At 41.6% G+C, this 23381-nt stretch overlaps 1 protein-coding gene across 11 annotated transcripts in view; it reads left to right on the top strand.

The window, feature by feature from the left end:
• The window catches only part of Nbas (NBAS subunit of NRZ tethering complex), a 304643-nt gene that overhangs the window by 235435 nt on the left and 45827 nt on the right, over positions 1–23381 (top strand). For all 11 annotated transcript variants that reach the window (XM_063262517.1, XM_063262512.1, XM_063262514.1 and 8 more), the window contains 4 exons: positions 5582–5800; positions 9656–9858; positions 11522–11611; positions 22575–22770. In XM_063262517.1, coding sequence (XP_063118587.1) covers positions 5582–5800; positions 9656–9858; positions 11522–11611; positions 22575–22770 — 708 coding nt within the window. The remainder of the gene's footprint in view (positions 1–5581; positions 5801–9655; positions 9859–11521; positions 11612–22574; positions 22771–23381) is intronic.

Consider the following 23381-nt stretch of genomic DNA (forward strand, 5'->3'; position numbering starts at 1 on the left):
GACTGCTCTGTGGGAAATGTCGGAGTCATAGATGAACCCCAAGATCACAAGAGCCCAACCAAACAAGTTTTCCTCAGTTACACAAAGACTTATTTTCCTCAGACACCTTGCAAGGAGAAGAAGGGTCATGAAAATTCGGTGAATTATTTTAGCCCACAGTTGCATGATCTTTCTCTCCTGTTTGATGGGCCTGCCTCACTCCAGGGGTGTGACAAGCAGGAGGGCTTTCTCCAGACAGTCTTCTTCCTGCTACCCATGGTTCTCCAACCCCCAGCCACCCCATGGAGTTCAAAGTCAACTCATTTTCCACCGGGCCACATTTCCTACCCTGTCTGAACTGGACCAGAAACTAAGTGGCAAAACCTCTGCCATGTTACACCATCCCTGACCTGAGCACAGCTATTAGAAGCTGCTTGGCTGTTTGACATTTTGGCCTGTGGGGGTTGGAGGCTCCCTATTTGAAGTTGGTTGTAGTCCTAAATTAATCTGGATCGGCTTTCTGGGAACCACCTTCTTCATTGACTCTGTGACCCCAATCCTTCCACTTCTTCAGTGAGGCCTTCCCATCTCACTCCACAGTTCCCTGTAGCGTGCTGTGGGAGGCCTGAGTCCTAGAAAGCATGCCCAGCTGCCTCAGTCTGTTGGAGAAGGTCAAAGCCTCAAGTGTTAATTCAGACATTCACAGGCATCTAAGTTGGGGCTGTGCCATGTACTACATTTTCAGAAACTTAGCCGAAATCGGGTACATTTGATATCTGTTAGCAACATGTGCACATAACTGCACCCTTGGCATCTTTTGTTTGCTTATTTGTCTTGAGACATTTTCTGATTATAGGTCTTTGATGTATTACTCCCATCTGTTGTCTCTCTCAATTTAAAAAGAGCTGCCTTAAAGCTATCAGGTTTTTGTGGAGGTCCACATCATTAATTGGATCTCTGCCCTGAGTCATTTTATCCAATTGAGAGAATTTACAGGAGTCACACCCTTGCTTTATCTTTCCCTGAAGCATTTTAATCTTCTGAGGGTTTTACCTGGCATTTGCTATCTGTGCATTTCTCAATGTTCCCTTTTACGACTGGTGTGTAAATAGCAATTGTTCAACCATATAAATCCCAGAATTTCTATGTTATTTCTCTACCCTATTTGGTTCCTAAATAAAATCCAGATAATAGTTTGGTAAACTAATCTCTTATATTGTTTGACCATAATATCCTATAACATTCAGCACATACTACTAACGTGATATTATAGCCTCTATATCTTCACGTTGATCAGTATGTGATATGCTATATCAATAAATGTCTTATGTTATACTAAATGAATATGATATATTGATATATGCAATATCTATATAAATATATGTTATATAATATACTATATAGATAAATGCTATATGATATGGATAATCAGTGTGTTATATGGAAATTGTGTATGATATACTATGTGGATGTATTATATTTGATATAATATATAGATATATGGTTATACTATATATGGATAAATAGTATATTGTATGCTATATGGATAAATGGTTTGTGATATGATACATATTGTCTTAGTTAGGGTTTTACTGCTGTGAGCAGACACCATGACCAAGGCAACTCTTCTAAGGACAACATTTAATTGGACTGGCTTACAGGTTCAGAGGTTCAGTCCATTATCATTAAGGAAGGGACATGGTGGCATTCAGGCAGGCATATTACAGCTGGAGCTGAGAGTTCTACATCTTCATCTGAAGGCTGTTAGCAGAATACTGACTTCCAGGTAGCTAGGATAAGGGTCTTAAAGCTCATGCCCACAGTGACACACCAACTCCAACAAGGCCACATTTCCTAATAGTTCCACTTCCTGGGCCAGGCATATACAAACCATGATATATACTATATAAATATATGGTATAAGACATACTATATTGATATATGGTATAAGATATGTTATATGGATAAGTAGTATAAGATACACTATATGGGTAAATGGTATGTGATATACTATATGGATAAATGCTATATTATATATGGTATCTGATATATAATATGAATATAGTGTGTATATATATATGACATAGGACATGCTATATGTATATATAGTATATGGTCCCCAAGTTAGAACCACCAACAGTGTGTAAGTATTTCATTACAGATTAAGGTTGATAATTTTGCAGTGTCTGATTTGATAACCAAAAATACCTATGGTAGTCTCTTAACACCTGTTGTTTGTCAGAAATGGCTAAGGTTCATGGTGGTTTAACTGTGCAAAAGATTAATGGTCTCCCATAGTCCAAATGGAATAAGAGATCTATACTACAAATCACTTAGGACCTGTGCTGGTGGAACCCTACAATTTTGTATCAGTACCACATGAACTCCACATGTTCCTAAACTGCTGTGGGTGAGATGGAAAAGGACGGATCCATGAGGGCTTTCCTTGCTTCCTTCAAAATGGCACATGCCACTTCTAGTCAGATCTCATTGGCTAGAATGTGGTTGATCCCTCCTACAAGGAAGCTGACAAGTGGGGTATGGTAGAGGGGGTGCTGGTGTCATGCCACCTGTCATATTAGGGGGCAAGTTATTACCGTGGCAACACTCTCCAGGAGAGGCAACGGTGATGAGAACAGAGAAGATGGTGTATTTTGAAGGTAGATCCAGAGTACTGTGCTGCTGCCATGACACTTGAACTTTTGCTCCTCCACACATCCTGGTCATACATGTTTTCTTTATGAGCCTGGTTCATGCTTTTATCTCATTTTTCTGAAGTACCTAGAAATTAGATGGTCCATATCTCTTTTTCAATAATAGAAAAATTCAGCCATTTACCTTTAAAAAGTTTTTACATTTGTTGTGTGTACTGAGGTCAGAGGACAGCAGATGGAGCTCACTCTGTCCCTTCTGCCATGTGAGTTCTAGATACTGAATGCTGCTTAGCAACAGGCACCCTCCCTCCCTTGAGCCATCTCACCTGTCCTAACTACTGTCCTAATCTCACAAAATCCACATTATTTTAGTAACAGTTATTGGAACAAAGAATAGTAAGAAAAAGTGATGTATTGATGGCATGTTAATAGAACTCAAAAGTAATTTTAAAAATGAACATGTCATGTGACCACCAGGTAGAGTAAAAAAGTTGCTATTTCTTACTCTGGTGCTTTTTATTTCTCCTCTTTATTCCTATACCCTTGATCATAGTGAAGCTGTTTCTTTTTTAAATTATGTCTAAATTTGATTTAGTGATGCACTTGAATTTCCTGACCATGCTCTGCAGTTTTCCATGGTAAGCTTGTTTGTCTGAAGTAAAATGGTAAAAAGCATTAAGTTGAGTCAAATTCTGGCTCAGATAAAAGCCTTCTTTTGTCATAATTTCTTCCTCTTCTTACTGTCATAGCTGACTCAGAAAATTAACTTCCGGTTATTTATTCATACTAAGTATGGGGCTATTTAGTTCTTTTCCATAGTCACTTTGAAGAATCCGTTAAAGTAGGAAAAAGAAAATGTCTTTTGTGATAATGGTGTGGTATAAAGATCAGAGTTTAAACTGTTGCCAACCACTGGGGTGATCAGCACATACTGGATGAGAATCCATAGTACAGAGAGGCCAGTCTGGGCGGTGCTGGGAAGCCAAGTCAGTGTACACTTGAGAAGTTAGGTCATGCACACTTGGTTGCTGGAGCAGAGGACTTCCGGACTGAAGGTGGGAGCTCAAGAACTACCTAGATCTGGATTGATTCCATTAATTTGCTATTGAGCCTGAATAGAGATTTCTTTTGCCATAAAAGGGCAAGTAGACGCCCCACTGAGGCAGAGGTGAGTCCTGGGAGTTACAGACTGTTTGTGTGGCTGGAGTCTAGGATGTAGGTCAGCTTATAGCTAGCTGGAGTTTCATGCTATGCAGTTTGATGAGTTTATTTTGAAGAAGGACATTATAAAAGAATCCCATGAGTAATTCCCTAGGAATATGCTTTCTGTACACCTACCTTATTCCCCTTTTCTGTTCTCTAGTTAGTTTACTCTCAGAACTTCTCTACACCACACAGTAGGGCAGGAAGAGTATTAGGCAACCTGACCTATTCAAATAATTGCCCCAAATTAAAATTTTGCCCCCAAATAGAAATGAGTTGCAGGAAAAGATTCCCAGCACTGTGATTCAGCCTTGATGTTGTCAGAGCACTCAGCCATTGTGCACTCGGTGCATGTGTCAGGATGCAGAAGATAGCCGGGAAGTTGTATGGTATGTGTTAGGATGAACTCTCTGGGTACCACTCCATGATGTGGACCAGGCATCTGTTTTGTGTTTTTCTCTTGAGACAGAGTCTTACCATGGAGGCCAGGTTGGCCAAGTTTTCAGCCTTCCTACTTTAGTCTCTTGAATGTGCTGCTTTCATGCAATGGATTTCATTTCATTCCCCTTGACCCTCCCAGACTTTGCATGTGCAGGGCGGCCGAGGGGAAAGTCTGTTGAGCATGCGTGGGTATAGCTGTAGCATCTGGTATTTCTGAGCCACAGAGATGAAGGAGTCGCTATTACCTGAGAGGAAGAGCCAACACTGCAATGAACCTTGTCTGGTTAGAGCAGTGGTTCTCACTCTTCCTGGTTCTGTGACCCTTTAACCTCACGTTCACCCTCATGTTGTGGTGAACCCAACCATAGATCTATTTGAGTTGTTACTTTATAATGGCACTTTTGCTACTCTTATGACTCATAATGTAAAGATTTTAGGAGATAGAGGCTTGCCGAGGGCATCTCGACACACAGGCTGAGAACCACTGAGTTCGAGGCTTCTGATTCTTTTGTACCATCTTCATAGTAACAAGACCCAGGAAGAAATGAGGCCACAGAATATACTACAAAACGGCCTCACAAAGCAAAACTTTAGTTCAGTGAAAACAGTACCTCACCATGGTAACTTTAATCAATATTTATATAGAATCGAAATGTCAGCTATCAACATTCAAACTAACTATCTGAAGTAACTTGGAGTCACGGTTGGGGAACACGTACTTTCTAGTGTAGTCACTGATACTTTGCATTCTAGATTCCATCTTTTAGAAATTTATCAGTCACTAATTCTAAGAAATAATAGGAAATTTAAGATGTTGTTAAAGACCATTTATTTTATTTAAAGCAATACTCAGTCCTTTTGAGGATATAGCAAAAATGGGCTTGAGTAGTCAACAGGAGACAGTCTGGGGTTACTGACAGGCACTAGCACACCCAGCAGTTCATGTGTCTTGATTTTTACTTTATAGTAAATAAATGTTCAGAATTGGCCATTTTGATTCTAAATAGGTCCCTGGCTTTGCACTTGGCCAACACTCAGTGGGAAGTCTAGTTTCATTCTGTTGAACATTACCTTCTTTGACTGCTGTCATTGTTCAAAGTCTGGCTTAACAACTGACTAGACTACTTGGTATTACACTCTTTTCTTCAAAGGAGGAAAAACAACAACAAAACTTTAAAGTGCCAATCACTGATTGGCATCTGTTAAGATTTCACTTTTATTCTACCCACTAATACCTTATTAATATGTCAAACATAAGAAACACCTCTTTGTTTTCCTGACTTTGTTTAATGTCTTTTTTAAAGCTATCAGTAGAAGCACGTGAAGAGATGACCAGAAAGGCCATTAAGACAGTCAAGCATTTCATAGAAAAACCAAGGAAAAGAAATTCAGAAGAAGACCCCCAAGAAGGTAGTGGTTCTCAGGCCACCTATGCAGATGCCTTGGCTCATCTGGAGACGTCACTTGCCCACCTGGAAACCCTCAGCCACAGCTTCATCCTCAGTCTGAAGAATAGTGAGCAGGTATGAAGTAGACACCCGGGAAAGACTGGCTTAGATAGTATCGCCATATTCATTCCCTTTCCCTCAAAGCCACATTGTAACTGTGTAAGCTCTTGGCTGTTGTAGAGATACTTAAAATGATGTTTTTAATGGAGCGAATGTATTTATGCTGTACTTTGCAAAGTTTCAGTCTGGGACAGTTGGGCTTTGTTGTACAGCCGGTGATAGCTATGATGGACTAAAACTTCTCACACCATCCATAAGAAATGAGGCAGAAACAGGATCTGCTGACCTCTCACTAGATCCTGTCTCTTAAAGCTCCTACCACTCTGCAACCTTAAAGATAGAGAATTTGTGGGTGGTGAAGAACTCAACCAGATCAGAGGTGTTGATGGAATGGTGGATGTGAAAAGTGGTCCTTCTAGCCTCTTACCACTCAGTTATTTATTGCTTTCATTTCTCTTTCTAAATGAATTTGGGCCAAAGTTGATATCTGAAAGAGGGAAAGGTAGGTAGGTGTAGGGTGTTGGCGTGTTATTGCAGGAACTGAGGGAGCACAGGGTTGGTGCCCAGGTGAGAAGGGATTTCTAAAGTTGAGACATGCTGAATGTGGGTCTCATCCCTGGGAGCTACTGGATGTTTTCATTTCTAAGTGAATCACAATAGAGGCTCCAACCCATTTTTCTTAAATTTTTAAAGAATTTCAGAAATGCTAATTTCCAATGCACACTTCATAATATTTTAAAAATATGCATACATTCCAACCTGTTTTTCTGATATATTCTTCCAATATACCTTTATTACTGATGGAAATTTCTGGCTGGTCAAATTGTTCCTATTAGATTTTTAACTAAGCCTCTTAAATATCCCAAAAAACCGCCATGAGGCTTAGGAGTCCTTGCCCATTGTGAGGTCTAATGACCTGTGTATTAGGAATCTATTAAAAATCCAGAAATCATATGAGGTCCTTAGAAACTTTGTTCTTTTTAATTTTTAGAAATATTCCTGAATGCCCCATGTATTTATCTGTTTATTTTATGGGTATGGGTATTGTGTTTGCATGTGTGTCTGTGAGCCATGTGTGTGCAGTGCCCATGGAGGCTAGAAAAGGGTGGTGAGTTCCCTGGGACTGGAGTATTAGTTGGTTGTGATTTGCTAGGTGGATGCCAGGAGGCACCTGATCCCTGGAATGGCAGCCAGTTGCTCTTAACCACTGAGCCATCTATTCAGCCTCTGCTCCTTTTAACTTAGCATATAAGACATTAGGCGTTTCATTATGACATCTTTAGTTTTTAAAAGTTCACTCATTTAGAATTATTTACATATTTTATGTATATGAATAGGCTATAGTTGTCTTCAGATGTACCAGAAGAGGACATCTGAACCCGTTACAGATGATTGTGAACCACCATGTGGTTGCTGGGAATTGAACTCAGGACCTCTGGAAGAGCAGTCAGTGCTCTTAACCACTGAGCCATCTCTCTAACCCTATTATGGCATTTTTAAATGGAGTATGTTTTTATAAACTTTCTCCCCCAGCAGCTCTGCTTTACAGAACCCCCACTTCCATGTACCAGCTTCCTTTCTTTTTTGTTTCTTTTCTGCTTGTGTGTGTACTTCTCTGTGTGTGTATAGTGCGTGTGTGTGTGTGCTGTGTGCATGTATGTGGTGTATGCACTTGTATGTGTATGTGTGTGTATGTGTGTACACGTAGTGTATCTGTGTGCATACATATATGTGTGTGGTGTCTATGCTCTGAGACAGGATATCACTGTATGGCCCAGGGTGACCTGGAACTTACAATCACTCTACTCAATGTCCTGACAGTTGAGATGATAGGTTTCTACCACCATGGCCAACTTCATTTTATTTTAACAGTTGTGGGACTTTAGAGTATTCTTTTCCATAGTTGAGAGGGTGACAGATCATTACATAAATGGCTTTTGTATGAGGCAAATGCTGTTTAAATACAAAAATAATACTCTACCTGCCCTATAATGCCATTGCAAATGGGTCTTAGAAAACTGATAACCTTTTTGTTTTCCTAAATTGTAGGCAGTCACTAAATCTTAAGCTCAGGTTGGTGAGAAATGGGCGTTGGTTTGCCTATCAGTGTAAACCTCTCATTTAATAGATAGTGGGACCCAGGGAGCTGGCTCAGCAGCTAAGGATGCTTGCTGCGGGGCCCAGTGAGGTGAGTTCGATCCTCTCCCTGGGACTCACATGTAGAAGGAGAGAATGGAGTCCTGCAGGTTGTTCTCTGACTTTCACGTGTACACCAGGGCATACATATACATAGAGAAAAACATTCTAGAAAAATTTTCTAAAAATTGCTGGTGAGCTGAATTCAAAAGTGGACCTGATTTACCTTATGTTTCCTGTCAGTTAGGCTGTCTAATGGACACCACTAAATAATGGTATGAACAGCAGATAAGCTACTGTGGCTTTCAATGTTCCTTCTTTCCCAACATTTATTATACCAGAATTTATAGTTATAAGATCTGGGGTAAAATTTGAATCTTCAAGTAAAAGTGATTAGTATAAAAATTTATATATTCTTGTTGGCTTTTCAATTGTATATATTATGTTAAGGATCATAAAATTGGCATTTTTCTCTTGGTAGCAAATGCCCTTCAGCAGCTAGCATGGTGTAGATAAGGGGGCTGTTAATGAAGATACCTGCTCATTTCACCTTAGCATTTAAAGTGCCATCTTGTTCTTTGTAGTGCCCTTCAGTCTTACCAGCTCCTGTGGGAGACTCTGTGGTCCCTGAATTGACCAATAGTTGATTTGATTTCTTAAGATACTTTGAGCCAGGTTTAGTTGCACATGCCTTTTAATCTCAGCACTTGCTTGACTCAGTTTGAGTCAAGCAGATTTCTGAGTTCAGGGCTGGTCTGGTCTGCATAAGGAGTCTCAGGACAGCTAGAGCTACAGAGTAAGACTGTGTAAAAATATCCCCCAAGCTCCCAAAAGAGAAAAAGGCTGAAATAACATTCACCCTGTAAATCTGCCCCATTAATTTCATACTTAGATTTTAACCCTCCAAATCTAACGTGAATTACGTGAACAGCTTTCACCTCTTCCACACGTTCAGTTTCATATGGAAGTTGTTTTTTTAAATGAGGCATTGTTTGGGGTTACCACGGAAACAGCAGATAGAAAGCAGTGTTGTTATCTAGTGGCTGCCTGTGGTTATGTGTGGCCTCTGTGACATGCTGGGAACCACAGCTATGGCAGACTTCCTCAGTTATTTCGTATAGTGTTGGGTCTTATACATTTACAGCGAAGCAATATAACATGGATGGAGAATGATTCCAGGTCCTACTCTCAGCTCCTGTCCTTGGTGGCAGTGTGACTTTTAGGCATGTTATTAGGGTCTTGGAACCTCAGTTTACTTTTTGATAAGATGGGACTAATTAAAAGTACTTATCAGATTATTGTTGCAAATATTTAATTAAATACCACATACATAATGCCTGGGATTGCATAAGTGTTGTTTAAAAGATTATGATGGTGATTATGCTTTAGAAACAGTTCAGTTCATACTCTTGTTCTGTACCTGATTTTTATGTCATCCCTGATAGTGTTCACAGTGCCCTTTGATCACAAGACCCTCTTGTCCTCACTGTCATTTTACGGAGGCTGAAATTTCCAATCACGACAGCCCACTGTACTAATAAGTGGTAAAGCTAGTAGTCACAGTCAGTCTTGGTGGAGTTTGAGTCCAGGGCCTTGGGAGCCAATTCATATCCCTTGGTGTGCTGTTCATGATAGGAATATATGGAGTTTGTGGCCCCTCTAAATATGTTCTCTGTGTAGAGATGCATTTAATTTCCTGGTCAAATTTTGGTGTTGATTATTTTTTCTCTTCAGGAAGTACTGCAGAAATACAGTTATCTCTATGATCTGTCCCGAGCAGAAAAAGGGAAGCTTAATGACCAAGCTGTGGCCATGTGTTTAGATGGCCAGCCTCTAAGGATGATTCAGCAGCTGCTAGAAGTGGCCATTGGTCCTGTCAACATCTCACCCAAGGATGTAGTGCACACTGCAATCACTCAAATAATTTCTTCATTGAGGTAAGCTATGAAGTACCCGTTACAGAACACCTAAGGGTAATACTTTTCCAACAATTGTACCCAATGTGTAGAATGTCCCAGGCATGTAGAAGTATGTCATATTTTCAAATAGTGTACAGACCTGAGAGATGGCCTTTGGAGTTTCTTGAGACTGGAGAACATGAGTATGTGTCCTCATTAGTACTATGTTTATAACATGCTATAAAGCCAATCCCTGGTGGGGCTCCTTCACTTGTGCACATTGCCAAGAAGCAGGAGACGGGCAAATGACATGGGAAGCAGGAGGCCGAGAGCCACGTTGCCGTGCGCCGTCAGTGTGGTGCTGAGCTTCCGCCTCTTCTAATTCCCACTCTTGGAGGCAGTGAGAAATGGGGCCCAAGCAAGTCATGACTGGAAGATAGACTGTCCTGGGGTGTTTACATTAGGACGTGAGTGGGGGAAGCTTGGCAGTAGAGAAGGTCTTGCTTCCTGTCGCACATGGGCACATTGGAGCACCTGGAGCAAGACGTTTGGGAAGGAGAAAGCGAGGCTAAGGGAATAATGAGGCCTCTTGCACTTTCTGTGAATAATGTAATTAGGCTAAGAGACTTAGTTGTATTTAATTTATTCTCCTTTTAAGCATTCTTTGTAATTCTGTATTGCTCTTGAGGAACTTTTTGATTAAATGCATGTCAGTTTCTGAAGCTAAACTGAATCAAATGAGCCTTTATCAGTTTAATTACCCCAGCCTCGTACAGCTCTCACATTCATGCTCTGAGGTACCTAGCAATTTTATGCAGAGACAGACAAAATACCGCAGCACTTCATTTTAGAAATAAAAATTCCACATTAATAAAGCTTTGTTCTATTAGTCTGTTATGATTTCTCTGCTGTTGCCTATGAGAACCCCTCATTTTCAAATGATAACAGATATTTATTTGCCATTTTTGTACCGTTTTGTTTACAATTACCATTTCTTAGCCAGATAAAGCTCACAAAATAAACATTAGAAACACTATTACCTTTGTGGCATTTCTGCTACTGGAGACTTGGTTCTGATCAAGTCTGAAAGAACAGACTGATTCTAAAGGCAGGATACTGAAGACGTTTGACCAATGTCAATGTAAAACTTGCAGCTATAGACGGCTCTGGAGCATGGTGAGGTAAACTTTGGCTCTCAGGGCTAAGCACACTGTTGGGCATGGGCTTTGAGTGTATCTCTTAAGTTTAGTAGGCAAAGGAAGAAAATGGCAAAGGCCTAAAAGTGAATCTAGCAGGTGGTTTAAATCTGAAAATATTCTGAAAATATGTAAAGTCTCTTTTTCCTGTGTTGTACTTTGGGAATTTGCTAGAGTTCTAGAGAGTAAGTAAATAGTTTGTTAAGAGCATCAAGCTGCAATTATTACACATTTAATGTTTAGATGTTTTAATTTTCAATTACTTTTGAATGACAAAATAGGTTGTGTTAATATCCTGGTAGAAATGAATGCATGAATTAGACCATAAGCTCCTAAGGGAAGCAAAGTTTCCCATGCTTAGCACTTCACCCCCAGAACACAGAGTTGTGAGCGAGTACCTCACCATGCCGTATTCCAACTGGGCTCACCTGAGTGTGTCAATAGAAACTGCATTTCTGAGGCTTGACCGACCTCTTCTGACTCTGTTATCCTCTTTCTTATCACAGTGGCACTGGTGCTGATCTTTGTGGGTCACGTGACCCCCTCCAGGTCCTGGAAGGTGTTGTTGGGGCAGTTCGCACCAGTGTGGACAATGGGTAAGCAGGACATTTAGTCCATCTACACTGAATAGCTCTCCTTGTGTTTAGTTGCTTTGCTACTGCTGTGAAGAGGCACCGTGACCAAGGCAGCTTATAAAGGAAAGCATTTAATAGCTTACAGTATTAGAGGGTGAATCCATGACATTATAACAAGGAGTATGGCACCAGGCAGGCAAACAGGCATGTTGCTAGAGCAGTGATTGAGAGTTTATATTTCATTTGTAAGTCAGAGGAAAAGAATAAGCTCGACTGGGCTTGGTACTGTGTTTTGAAACCTTAAATCCATGTCCAGTGATGTACTTTTGACCAACAAGGCTAAATCTTTCCCAAAACAGTTTAACCAACTGAGAACCAACAATTCAATTATATCAGCCTATGGAGGCCATTTAAACCACTATATTCTACTCCCTTGCACCCATAGTGTTTTGGCTATATCATAATGCAAAGTGCATTCAGTCCAACTTAAAAAGTACCCATTATCTTTCAACACTATTTAAAACTCTCTTCTGAGACCCAAGGCATGAGGTTTTGAAACCTCAAAACCTATCCTGGTGACACACCTCCTCAACAAGGCCACACCTTCTAATGCTTCCCAAACAGTTCCACCATTTGGGAACAAAGCATTTGAATATGAAGCTATGAGGAGAGGTTCCACCACAGCCACTTAACAGGTTTGCAAGTCATTGGCTTTAGAGCTTTATTCCAGCTGATATCCATGTCAGTCCAGTCTGGACTTTCTACAGCTAGCCAGTTTCCATTGAAAATAAAGTAAGGAGGGGTTTCAGAAACTCCTCACTTAGTACTGAGCAAGAAAGTGCCTTTTTCCCTATTACTCTTCAGGTGCGCATATTATTGTATATAGTTTCGATAGAGATACATAGGCACGTGTGTTTTCTACCGTATTGACCCATTGTAACACTTCCAACTTCTTCGTAAATTTAATTCTTAGTGTGGTTATTCTGTGCATGTGCTCTCGCTGCCTTCAGGATATTAAAGTTCACCACTTGTCCAGGGCCATAGAATTCGGCTCTGCTTACTGTGGCTCCTGGCTTAGCATGCAGATGCTGTCTATCTTCATGAGATATAGTGTATCTTACAGATAACAGTGTGTATCTTCCTAAGCTCCATTCTGCCCCAGGTTTGAGAGCACACAGGATAAGCTACTGATGAGTATGAGGAATTATTGTAAGCAGATCCTCTGCCTCATACTTTGTATAGCTTCTAAAGCCCCTTTGCACATGTTCTCAAATAAGAACATAAGTGCAGCAGTGCCTAATTCCAGTCCCTTCTTCTAAAGAGAGATGTGTTTCTTCTGTGTGATTACTGTGTGTCCTGCTCTAGTAAGTCATCAGTGGGTAAGAAGTAACTTCTCAGCCCAGGGACCTCAGTTTTGCAGAGAAGACAAGCTTGCACATAGCTCTAGTAACTGCTGTAGAGCGAGCAGTAGCCTGCTGGAAGGACGAGTAGAGGACAAGGGAGAGCAGAGGGGAAGTGCAGTGCGTCACAGGGCTTTGCCTCTGAACCGAATCTGCAGGGGCAGGGGCTGTTGGTGCATCATGTGGTGGAGCAGGTGGAGGTGCTGCCTGCCGTACCCTGCAGAGCCTTCCAGTGTTCCACACAGCAGCTGCCATCCCTGCCCCAGTCTCCAGTTTCTGTCAAGTGGACTTGGCACTGGATCCTGGCCTGTCGAGGCTCTCTCTGCTACTGCATAGGTCACTTCCGGTAACTCCAGAGTCTTGTGCACCTGGGGCCATCTCACAGTTAGAAGACAGTGTTTTTCCCTATGAATTTCTAGCCAGATACAAAAAAGAATCTACCCTGAGTCTTTGGAATACACGCTATTTATATTTCAAACTTCAAGAAAGACTTTAGGGAGTGCAAAAGCAGAACAAGATATTCCCTTTCATTCCAGAGACAGAATAACAAAGGATTCTTGGGAAAGGCTTCAGTGGATTTTTCTCTTCTTGGAAAAAGCCAGAGAAGAATAAAGATCATATAGTAACGTCTGTTCCCAACAGGCATTCTTGAGTTGGTATAGCTACTATTGGCTTGGTTTTCCATTCCCCAGCTACCTGACTGAGTCCCGTAGTGACCTCAGAGTTTATGTTCAAATAGCTGCAGCCAGAGTCCCTGCAGGCACACTGGACACCTGCCCTCCTAAAGCTTTGCTCTGGGGTCACTCAGTTCTCTATCTGACTTGTATGCTGCCTGCCTAGGTGTTGTGCCAGGCCCTCTCTGCCCTTCCTCTTCCTCCTGTCATGCGAGCATCCATGAGTCCCAACAGTGTAAGTCTAATGTCCACTATCCTGAGCATGCACAGTGAATAACCCTGCACATGCGCATTGCCAGCCGTCGCACACATGCAGGGATACCCACCTGCACACACAGTTATGTGTCATATGCTTCTTGATATGCATGTATACTATCCCTGTAGTTCTGGTAGGGAAACATCGGAGATGATTAAGATTTGAAGTATGAATGAAGTAGCCACCACATGTTTGGTTGTATGGCCATTATTTTTCAGGTGTTTTGCTTTGTTTTGTTTTCTTGAGACAGATTACAGGTTTCCCAGGATGGCCTCAACCTCACTACACCCCTAGGATGACCTGGAACTTTTTTCTGTTTCTCATGCTTGTAGTTTCCAAGTGCTAGGATGACAGGTCTGCTCTACCATGCCTGTGGAACTAAGAACATGTGGCTGTTCTCAGTACACAGCCCATGCTGTACCAGCGTGAACCCTTGTAGCTTATGCTAGAACAAGTGTCATTTGCTTTGTATCTGCAGTATGCCTCTCCTGAGCATGTATTTCTTTGGGGGCTGATTTCAAATCCAATGAAAATATGGCACTCAAACAGGATTAATGGAGCCTTAACCACCTAACCAGATACACCAATCGTATCACAGAGGGAAACACTGGTGAGAGTGGCTTATAGCTGAGAGCGCATGAGTGTGAGCAGGAAGCGGAGATCAAGTAGGAGGCAGAACCAGATTATGAATGCCTGCCCTGAGTCACATTCCTCCACTGAGGCTCCATCTCCACATGTTCCATAACGTCCAACGGCATTCAGGTATACTGGAGAGGAGAGGCGCTCACGAGCAGTTGTCAGACATTAAGGTCTAGAATTAGATTGTATACACCCACTACTACCTTCCTAAGAGCTTTTTTAATATACCTGAATTGTGATGTTTGTTAATTTACACTGCTTGTATTACTACAGGGCCACTAGTACAGTATGCATTCATACATGTTCTAAATGTCTCTTACTCCTTGCCAGTTATTATGGTAAATATAAGGCATTCTCCTGGAAAATGCCCATTCAGTGTGGTGCAGGAAGTATACCATGTATGTCCCCATCCATCATCGAGACACAGGACCCTTTAGAGTGTGAGCAATTAAGTCCCGCCCTGGCATCTCCTTGCTCACATGAACTTGCTCCTTTCTCCTTCCTCTGCTGGCATCAATATATGAGCTTGCTAGGAAGCACAGAATTGGCAGCAGTTGCCTTGATGCATTCTTGGAAGTCAACAAGCAACCCTTAGGATTTTAGGATTGACTTACATTTCAAGATGTACTTGAAGAGCTGTCACACACACACAATACAGAGTTGTATTGGTGTCATCCAATCTTTAAAACTTTTAAAATATTGTTAATGAAAATATAATTTTATCATTTCTCCCCTTCCCTTTCCATTCTCCAACTGCTCTCATGGCATCCTTGGTCCCTCTCAAATTCAGGGCTTCTTTTTATTTTATTGTTACTATTATTTATCTAAATGTATACATGGATAAATACAGTATGCTGAAACTTTAGTGTTGCTTGTGTGTCTGATTAAAGAGCCAACCACTAAATATTACATGACCAGTTAGGGGCCTCATCCCTGAGGAGGACAAGACTAATGAGCAGTCATTAGTTGCCTCTATTCTTTGCTGAGGGGTGAGACCCCATGAGGTATCCCACCTCCCCGTTAGCATGTCTTGTCATTGTCCAGGTCCTGTTTAGGCACACTGTTAATGCAGCCATATTGTTGTAGTGTCCTGAGTATACTTCCCTGTCATTTCTAGGAGACACAGTCATAGAAGACTTCGTATTCCTCTGGCTCTTAGAATCTTTCACTTCCCACCTTCTGATATTCCTTGACCCGTAGGTGTAATGGTTATGTTGTAGCTGGATACATCAGCTCTCTGTATTTTAAGTAGCTCTGGTTTTCTGTGATGGCCTCTATCTGCTGCAAAGGGAAGCTTCTTTGATGCCGGGTGAGAACTATACTCTTCTGTGGATGTAAAGATAAGTACTTAGTATATAGTTAAGAATTACACTGTATAGTAAAGGACTACTTCATACACACACACAAATACTCTTTTTGAACTACCTAACCTCTTTAATCTGCCCTCTTATATACAAATCATTTACTCCCTTTACTCCAGTAAAGTCTTTTGCGACTTTTCTGAGTTAAACCAGGGCTGCCTTTATGATCATGGATTTGGAACTAGCCACTGGAGCCTGGGAGTCTCATCAGTGGAAACAGAAGAAAATGCCTTCCCCTCATCCAGAATCCATCAGTAGTCAGTAGTAGAATAGGGCCCCATGAGTCCCTCCCTGATCCATGACTTACCGTTGGTAGGTCCATTATAAGCAGCCATAGCCGCTGTGAGATCATGATGTTGGTTCACTCATTCCCAGAAGGTAGCATTTGAGCCCTTCTCTCCTTCTTTGGCTCTTCCTTTCTTTCCTACTTCTCTTTGTTGATACACTGCCAGCCTTAAAGGGAATTGTATAAATATCCTAACTAGGGCAGGACACTAAATCGTCATTCTAACTCAACACCTTGAATTGCCATGCATCTGTGAATTCATCATCTTTTATTGCACAGATAAGCTCCTCTGGTCAAGGCTGTGAATTGCATCTGTCCATGGATATATGACAAATATGCATGTATTTAGAAGGCACCTTGATACCAGGACAAGCTAAACAACATAGTTAAGTTCTCCTAGAGACCAAGACCTCTTCAGCCATGGGTTGCCAATAAAGTTCCTATTACCATAAACCTAAAACTGCTAGAGAAAACAGTAGGGGGTATTCTTTAAGACACAGCTATGGGTGAGGGCTTTTTAAACAGTTTCCATCTCAGGAAACTAGGCCAGCAACTGACAAAAGGACCTCATGAAACTAAAAAGCTTCTGTACAGCATATGAAACTGCTGACTGAGTGAAGGGGCAGAGGACAGAATGGGAGAAAAGCTTCACAGGTCCTACCTCTGACTGCAGATTAACATCTAAGTTACACAAAGATCTCCCAAACAAAACAAGAAAACAACCCAATCAAAAAATGTGCTACAGAGAATCCTCAAAAGTAATTTGAATAGTGACCCTTAAGAATATCAATTTAAACCTCTTTGGGATCCCATCTCACCTTCATCAAGAAATCAATTGACAATAAGTGCTAATGAGGAAGTAAGGAAAGGGACACCTTTGAGTCACTATTAATGGGGTGTTGACTGTTGCGGCCTCTTTGGAATTTCGCAGATCCCCCAAGAAGCTAAAAGTAGAACCTATCAGGAAGTCTGGTTGGCCGCTCTGGAGCATATGTTCCATGGACTCCATGAGATACATACTTGTCCACGCTTCTTGCCACTGTACTCACAGTAGCTAGGAAGTAAAAAGGTCTACATGTCTAGTGGCGGATGAATGGATAATGAAAATACTATACAAATGTGAAGTGGAATTTTATTCAGCTGTAAAAAGTGAAATTATGAAATTTTCAGATAAGTGGATGAAACTGAAAAATATGGTGAGTGAGGCTACATAGGCACAGGTACTGCATGTATGGGATACATACTTAGGAGTTTTGATAAGGGAAGCCCCAGAAGATCTCAAATAACATAAGCTACTGTCATGCCTCTTGTTCCCAAGACAGAACTAGTTAATGAGACCTATTCCTACCATCCCACAACCTTAATTGTAAGTCAGATAAATTGAGCTGGAACCAAACTGGGACCTTCCTCTGTACTGCCTAGTTTTCAGGATGCCGAAAGGTACTGTGCAAGTTATTAGGGAAGAAAGGGTTTTACTAAGCTGTGTAACTCACAACCTATTATCTTACTAAGCAAGGTGTGCCCTTTGATCCAATAATGGCTTGACTGTTATGGGGTAACCAATTGCACTCTGGATATGAGTGCCACCCAGGTTTTAAAGACAATGCTGAAAGTGACTATTCGTGTGTGTGTGTGTGTGTGTGTGTGTGTGTGTGTGTGTGTGTGTGTGAATTTTATTTGGAAATGTTGGAATGTGAGCTAATCCTACAATTTTGTTGCCCATTGGCCTTCAGAATAAAGGATTGGGGAAAGCAACTTTAGTTGTCTTCAGTAGTTCAAATTGTATGCCATTTACATTTATAAGAAGTATGAAAGGTCTTATATTTTACATATTTGAACGCAGTTTTCTTTTCTCCAACCTCAAATAAGAATAACTGTTTGGATTATTATATCATTTAAAAATATTTTGATACATCTTTCAGTATATTTTATTTAAATTTAGGCATGGCTAATTTTGATGTATACATTGTACTGGATAATTTTATGTCAACTTGACACAATCTAAAATCATTGGACAGGAGGAAACCTCAATTTAAAAATGTCTCTATAAGACTGGACTGTAGGCAGGCCTGTAGGACACTTTCTTAATTAGTGATTGATGTGGAAGGTCCTAGCCCATTGTGGGTGGTATCATTACTGGACTGGTGGACCTGGTCTATGAGAGAGCAGGCTGAGCAAGCCACAGAGAGCAAGCCAGTAAGCAGCACTCCTTTCTGGCCTCTGTATCAGCTCTGACCTTCAGGTTCTTGACCTATTTGAGTTCCTGCCCTGACTCCCTTCAGTGGTGGGAATATAAGCCAAATAAACCCTTTCTCTCCTAAGTTTCTTTTGGACATGGAGTTTCATCACAGCAAAGATGACCCTAACTATGATATGTGCCATAAAGAATCTGAAAACTATTTTACCAAAGAGTATGTCTTTTGTATTACAAAACATCTTGTCTTAATTCAGTGGCATTTTGCTTGCTATCCCCTTCCATTCTTTCTACTTGCATGGGTGTCTTCCCGTTCTTCAGGAGCTATAGAGAAAGCGGGGAGCACCCTGCCCTGGGGTCGCACCCTCACGTAATTGCCTCTCTGCTGCTGCTCTTTCCTGTCAGTGGATGGATGCACTGATGACTCCTCTTCTGCTGAGCCGCAGCGGAGTGTGAGTGTGAGTGTGAGTGTGAGTGTGAGTGTGAATGCGTCATTATTAGCTTGACTGTGTTAAATAAAGTACCAGATCGACTCTGCAGTGTAGCATCGCCTGCCTCCATCCTTATTATAGGCAGCGAGTAGAAGCAACTGCCTTTGTTTATAGTGAAACTATAGAGACTTTCCTTTAGCTATTTAAAAACTTTTACTAATCATTTTTATAATGAGGCAAATGTGTTTTGAAATTATTTGCTCTTTATTATTTTTCTCATTAAACCTCCTTTCTTTTGTCAAAGACTACAGAAATAGAATCACTTCTCTCCTTCTCACTCTAGACCTCTGTATTACTGACATCACGCTTTGTATCCCCCTGTTCTGACCCCTTTACCCCACCTATTTATATTGGTAGTGTTTCAACCCACAGACAAAGAGAAAGGAATAAGAAACTCACCTGTTTTCTTTTACCATTGTTTGGCTGTGTGTGTGTGTGTGTGTGTGTGTGTGTGTGTGTGTGTGTGTGTGTGTGTGTGTGTACACATCTATACTTTCTATATTTTGAGGCTATCTGGCTCATTCCTCAGTATTGCTTGTTAAGAGTCCTTTTCTTTTGCGTGTTTGTTCTGAATCCTGTGTTCAGGTCGATGAACAGTAAAGCTTGTTCAGGACATGGTGCCTTTAGAAGAGTGTTTTCCTTTTAGGAAGGAGTTCTCATAATTTGATTATGTATTTGAAACATCACCTAAAAATTAGAACATGTTTCTCCAAAATGTCAGATCTTAGTAACTGTATTATTTACTCAAGGAATAAGAGTCCAACTCAGTTTTTTGGGAGGCGTTATGATGATCTTTCTGGGTCTCATCAGTAACTGGAGTTGCTACCAAATTGTTCTGTAACATGCTTCAGAATGACTCAGTGATGTTACACAGAAATTGGCAAGGCAAGGAACAGATAGTCCAAGATAGTAAGATAGACTGGGCTTCACGCCTACTGTGTGATCTTGGGTGACTGCTTTCTTGTCTAGATTTTAGGATGGTGACAGCATGCATGACGAGGGTTGTTGTGATAGTGACCGTTCATAGAAATCCTGCACAAGTTATCATCGGATTCTTACTGTTGACCAGAGTCAAATGGCTTACTGGTCCTCTGGCTTCCATTTGGGCTTCCGGACTCCACCTATAACAGCACTCGTCCTCATTCTCTGACTCGTCCATTCTTCCACCCATTTCCTGATGTTCCCTGAGCCTCGTAAGGGTTGAGATCACTGTTTCTTTTCTTCCAGATTTATACTTAGACCACTGAAAATCTCCACTTGAGGCCGCCCAGCCTACACATCTTCTCTAATCTTTAAAGTGGCATTGAAGGCGTTCTGCTTCAAAGTTCCATCACCTTTCCTATTCTATGCCCTCCGAAAGCTTTAATGCCGATGGTTGCCATTATTGAATTATTTAGGACTGTGCTGAGTGTGTTACATACATTCATTGACTACTTTTTTTCTACTTACGTCTAAACAACCCCGTGAGGAAGGCCCTGCTATCCACGTCTGTTGACAGTTAAGGAAACTGAACCTTGAGAGCCTGCACTTTCAGAGGGCTCAGCCATACTGCCTTTGCAGGCTGTGTTCATGGGTTCCAGAAGTTCACTTCACACTGGGCCTTATCTCTCCCTGGACTCCCATGCCCTTTGACATCTTTGCCTTTTCCCTGCTCCCATTGGCGGAGTTATATTTTCCTACATTTGTACTTATACACATCCTGCATATCCTCGATCCTATTTAGATGCCACACTCTTCCTCCAAATGGTTGCTCAGTTCTATCACATTAATAATACAGACAAAGGCCAACTCATACATCTTCCTTTGCCATTGTATTAGTTCTTTCAGGGCAGGTGCCGTGTAAAATTTTAATATCTGTGCCATCAAGCACAAACTCTAGTGCTTTGACAGCAGGAATACTTCTGAAGAAGACTCTGATGGGGGTAGTAGCTATTAAGTCCTTCCTCGGTGCCACACACTGCACAAGGTGCTTTGCATGTGTTGTCTTGGTTACCGAGGTTCCAGCAGATACTTTCTTGAGGCCTTTACTTATAGTGGGAGTGATGACATTCACGGTGTAGGTTTAAAATGTTAGGAAATGATGGGGCTGAGAACCAGTGAGGTCTGAAAATGATCTTGCTGGCACTGCTTTAAAGACCAAAAGTATTCAGGAAATAGCTATGCATTCTATCATTCTGCATAAACATTTTTCTACCACATGCACATAGTTTAAGTATATCTAATCTTGTGTGTACAAGTGTGCATACATGTGTGTGCAGATGCACATATGTGGAGGCTAAACTTTTTTTTCAGGTGTCCTTCTCTGTCACTCTGCTCCTTAACATTATTTGTGTGCTATGCATGCAGTGCCTGCAGAGGCCCCAAGAGGGCATCAGATACCCCAACCTCCAACCCCCACCTCTGCTCCCTTGTCCCTCCACCTTAGTCTGTGAAGCAGACTCTTACTAAACCCAGAGCTGGCCAACTTGGCTAGATGAACTAGCCAGCAGAGCCCTGGAATCCTGCCTGCCACCTTGCCTGGCTTTTCTGTGTGGCTCCTGGGGATTGAAACCAGCCCTTCATGCTTGTTGGCAAGCACGTCACTCACTGAGCCCCCTCCACATCCCAAGTTTTTTCATTTCTGTTGAGCACTGAGAAGGAAGGGTGTCTACTGGTAAGACTAGCAAATGATTTATAAATTAGAAATGTTTAAGCTAGTTCTTCACATTTTATAACTTTCTATTTCCGTAAGGATTAATAATGAATTCTATTTTCAATGTAAGTTATCATAAAACAGCAGTGGTCAGGTAGGTATACTGTGGTAGATACAGAGAGACACGCTCAGTGGCAATACAGGACTTAACTTCAGGAGGTTTTTGATTTTATAATATGCTATGGACTTGTTAGAGCAGGATTTGGCATGATGTTTCATTCGGTCTGAGACTCAGTTTAAGTGATTCATGCTAAGAGCTTTGTAAGGATGTGGTTGTACAAGCACCTGCATAATTCAGGTCCTCGGGGAAGGGGCTCTGCCATGGGCTGAAGTTTAGCAGTGGCCACTGACATTGGGGAGTCAGTGAGTTTACTGAGGTTGCTCTTCTTGGATTACAGGAAGGCAGATCATCAGAGTGGGTGGAGAGATGTGCAGAACGTCCTCTTCACGGTATCTTGTAGACTCTACAGTCTGACAGTAGCCTAGCACTCATATTTTATCTTTCCAAGATATTTAGTGGTTTTATAGCCACGTGCAGAAATTGTGATCACAGTGGGGAGTCATAAAGAGGTGTGGGCAATGGGGTCAAAGTGCTGTATTTGACATGGGGGTTATACTACCTTCCCGAAGCCAATTCTGTCCTAGCAAATATAATTTATGATGTCTTGTTTGCATAGTTGTTGCCAACCACTGATTGAGTATATAAAATGACTAACTAGTAAGTGACACTGTTAGTATGAGCATAGTAGTTAGCGGTTGCCTTTGTCATCTGTATGTTGCTCTGTTTAATAAAATCTGCCTCAGGATTACATTTATTTTACATAGTTTTAAGATCACCAATATGGTTTGTTGTAAGTCACTTAAAAGCTTAATCTTTCCTTTTAAGAAACAACATTGTCTATAGAGTCTTTAGGTCAGTGGTGGCATTTGATTACTAGAAGGGACACAAAAAGCCTCAGGAGCTTGTCTTTCTGCTTTGTGCACTCTGCAGGGAGGAGCTAGTGTCTGCTGAAGACCTGCTGCAGTGGCTGCGGCCTTTCTGTGCTGAAGACTCTTGTCCCGTGAGGCCTCGAATCCAGGTGCTCCAGCTCTTGGGGCAGTCCTTCCACCTGAGTGAGGAGGACAACAAGCTCCTGGTGTTCTTTCGAACAGAAGCCATTCTCAGAGCAGCATGGCCTCAGAGACAGGTAAGCAGCATCTGCAGGCCAGTCTTTCCTCAAATCATTGGTACTAACAATAGCTGCCCTCAGTCATGCAGACTTTGGGGATGGTCACTGTGCCAGCTGCTTAGTGGTTGAGTATGGACAATAAAGTCTTTGCTGATTTTCCTGCTAGGTTGAACATGACTGAGCTTACTAAACACATGTCCATCATGCTCACATGCCTGTCTTTACAACTGCTGACAGGATTGATTGACTGGGGGCTCACCCTTTCCAGGAGAAATACCTCTGTGGATGGAATGCAGGTGGCTTCAGCCAGTTCTTGCTCTCCTGCTCTGCCTGTGCACTTTGACTGCCCTTCCTTTTCCTGTTCCACCAGGGATAAAAGAAACAAAAGGTCTCAGTTTCTCTAGACCTTTCCAGATTCCCGCAGACCTCCCCTCTGGAACCTTCTCTGATCACTGCAAATTTTACTGAACTTTAAATTCTCAAAGTTAAAACTTCTTTAATTATCTTCCTCCCTCTTCTTTCCTTCCTTCTTCCCTCCCTCTGTCTCTTCCCTCCCTCCCTCTTCCTCCCTCCCTCCGTCCCTCTTCCTTCCTTCCTTCCTTCCTTCCTTCCTTCCTTCCTTCCTTCCT

This window comes from Rattus norvegicus, chromosome 6, assembly GCF_036323735.1.
Source record: "Rattus norvegicus strain BN/NHsdMcwi chromosome 6, GRCr8, whole genome shotgun sequence".
Taxonomy (NCBI): domain Eukaryota; kingdom Metazoa; phylum Chordata; class Mammalia; order Rodentia; family Muridae; genus Rattus; species Rattus norvegicus.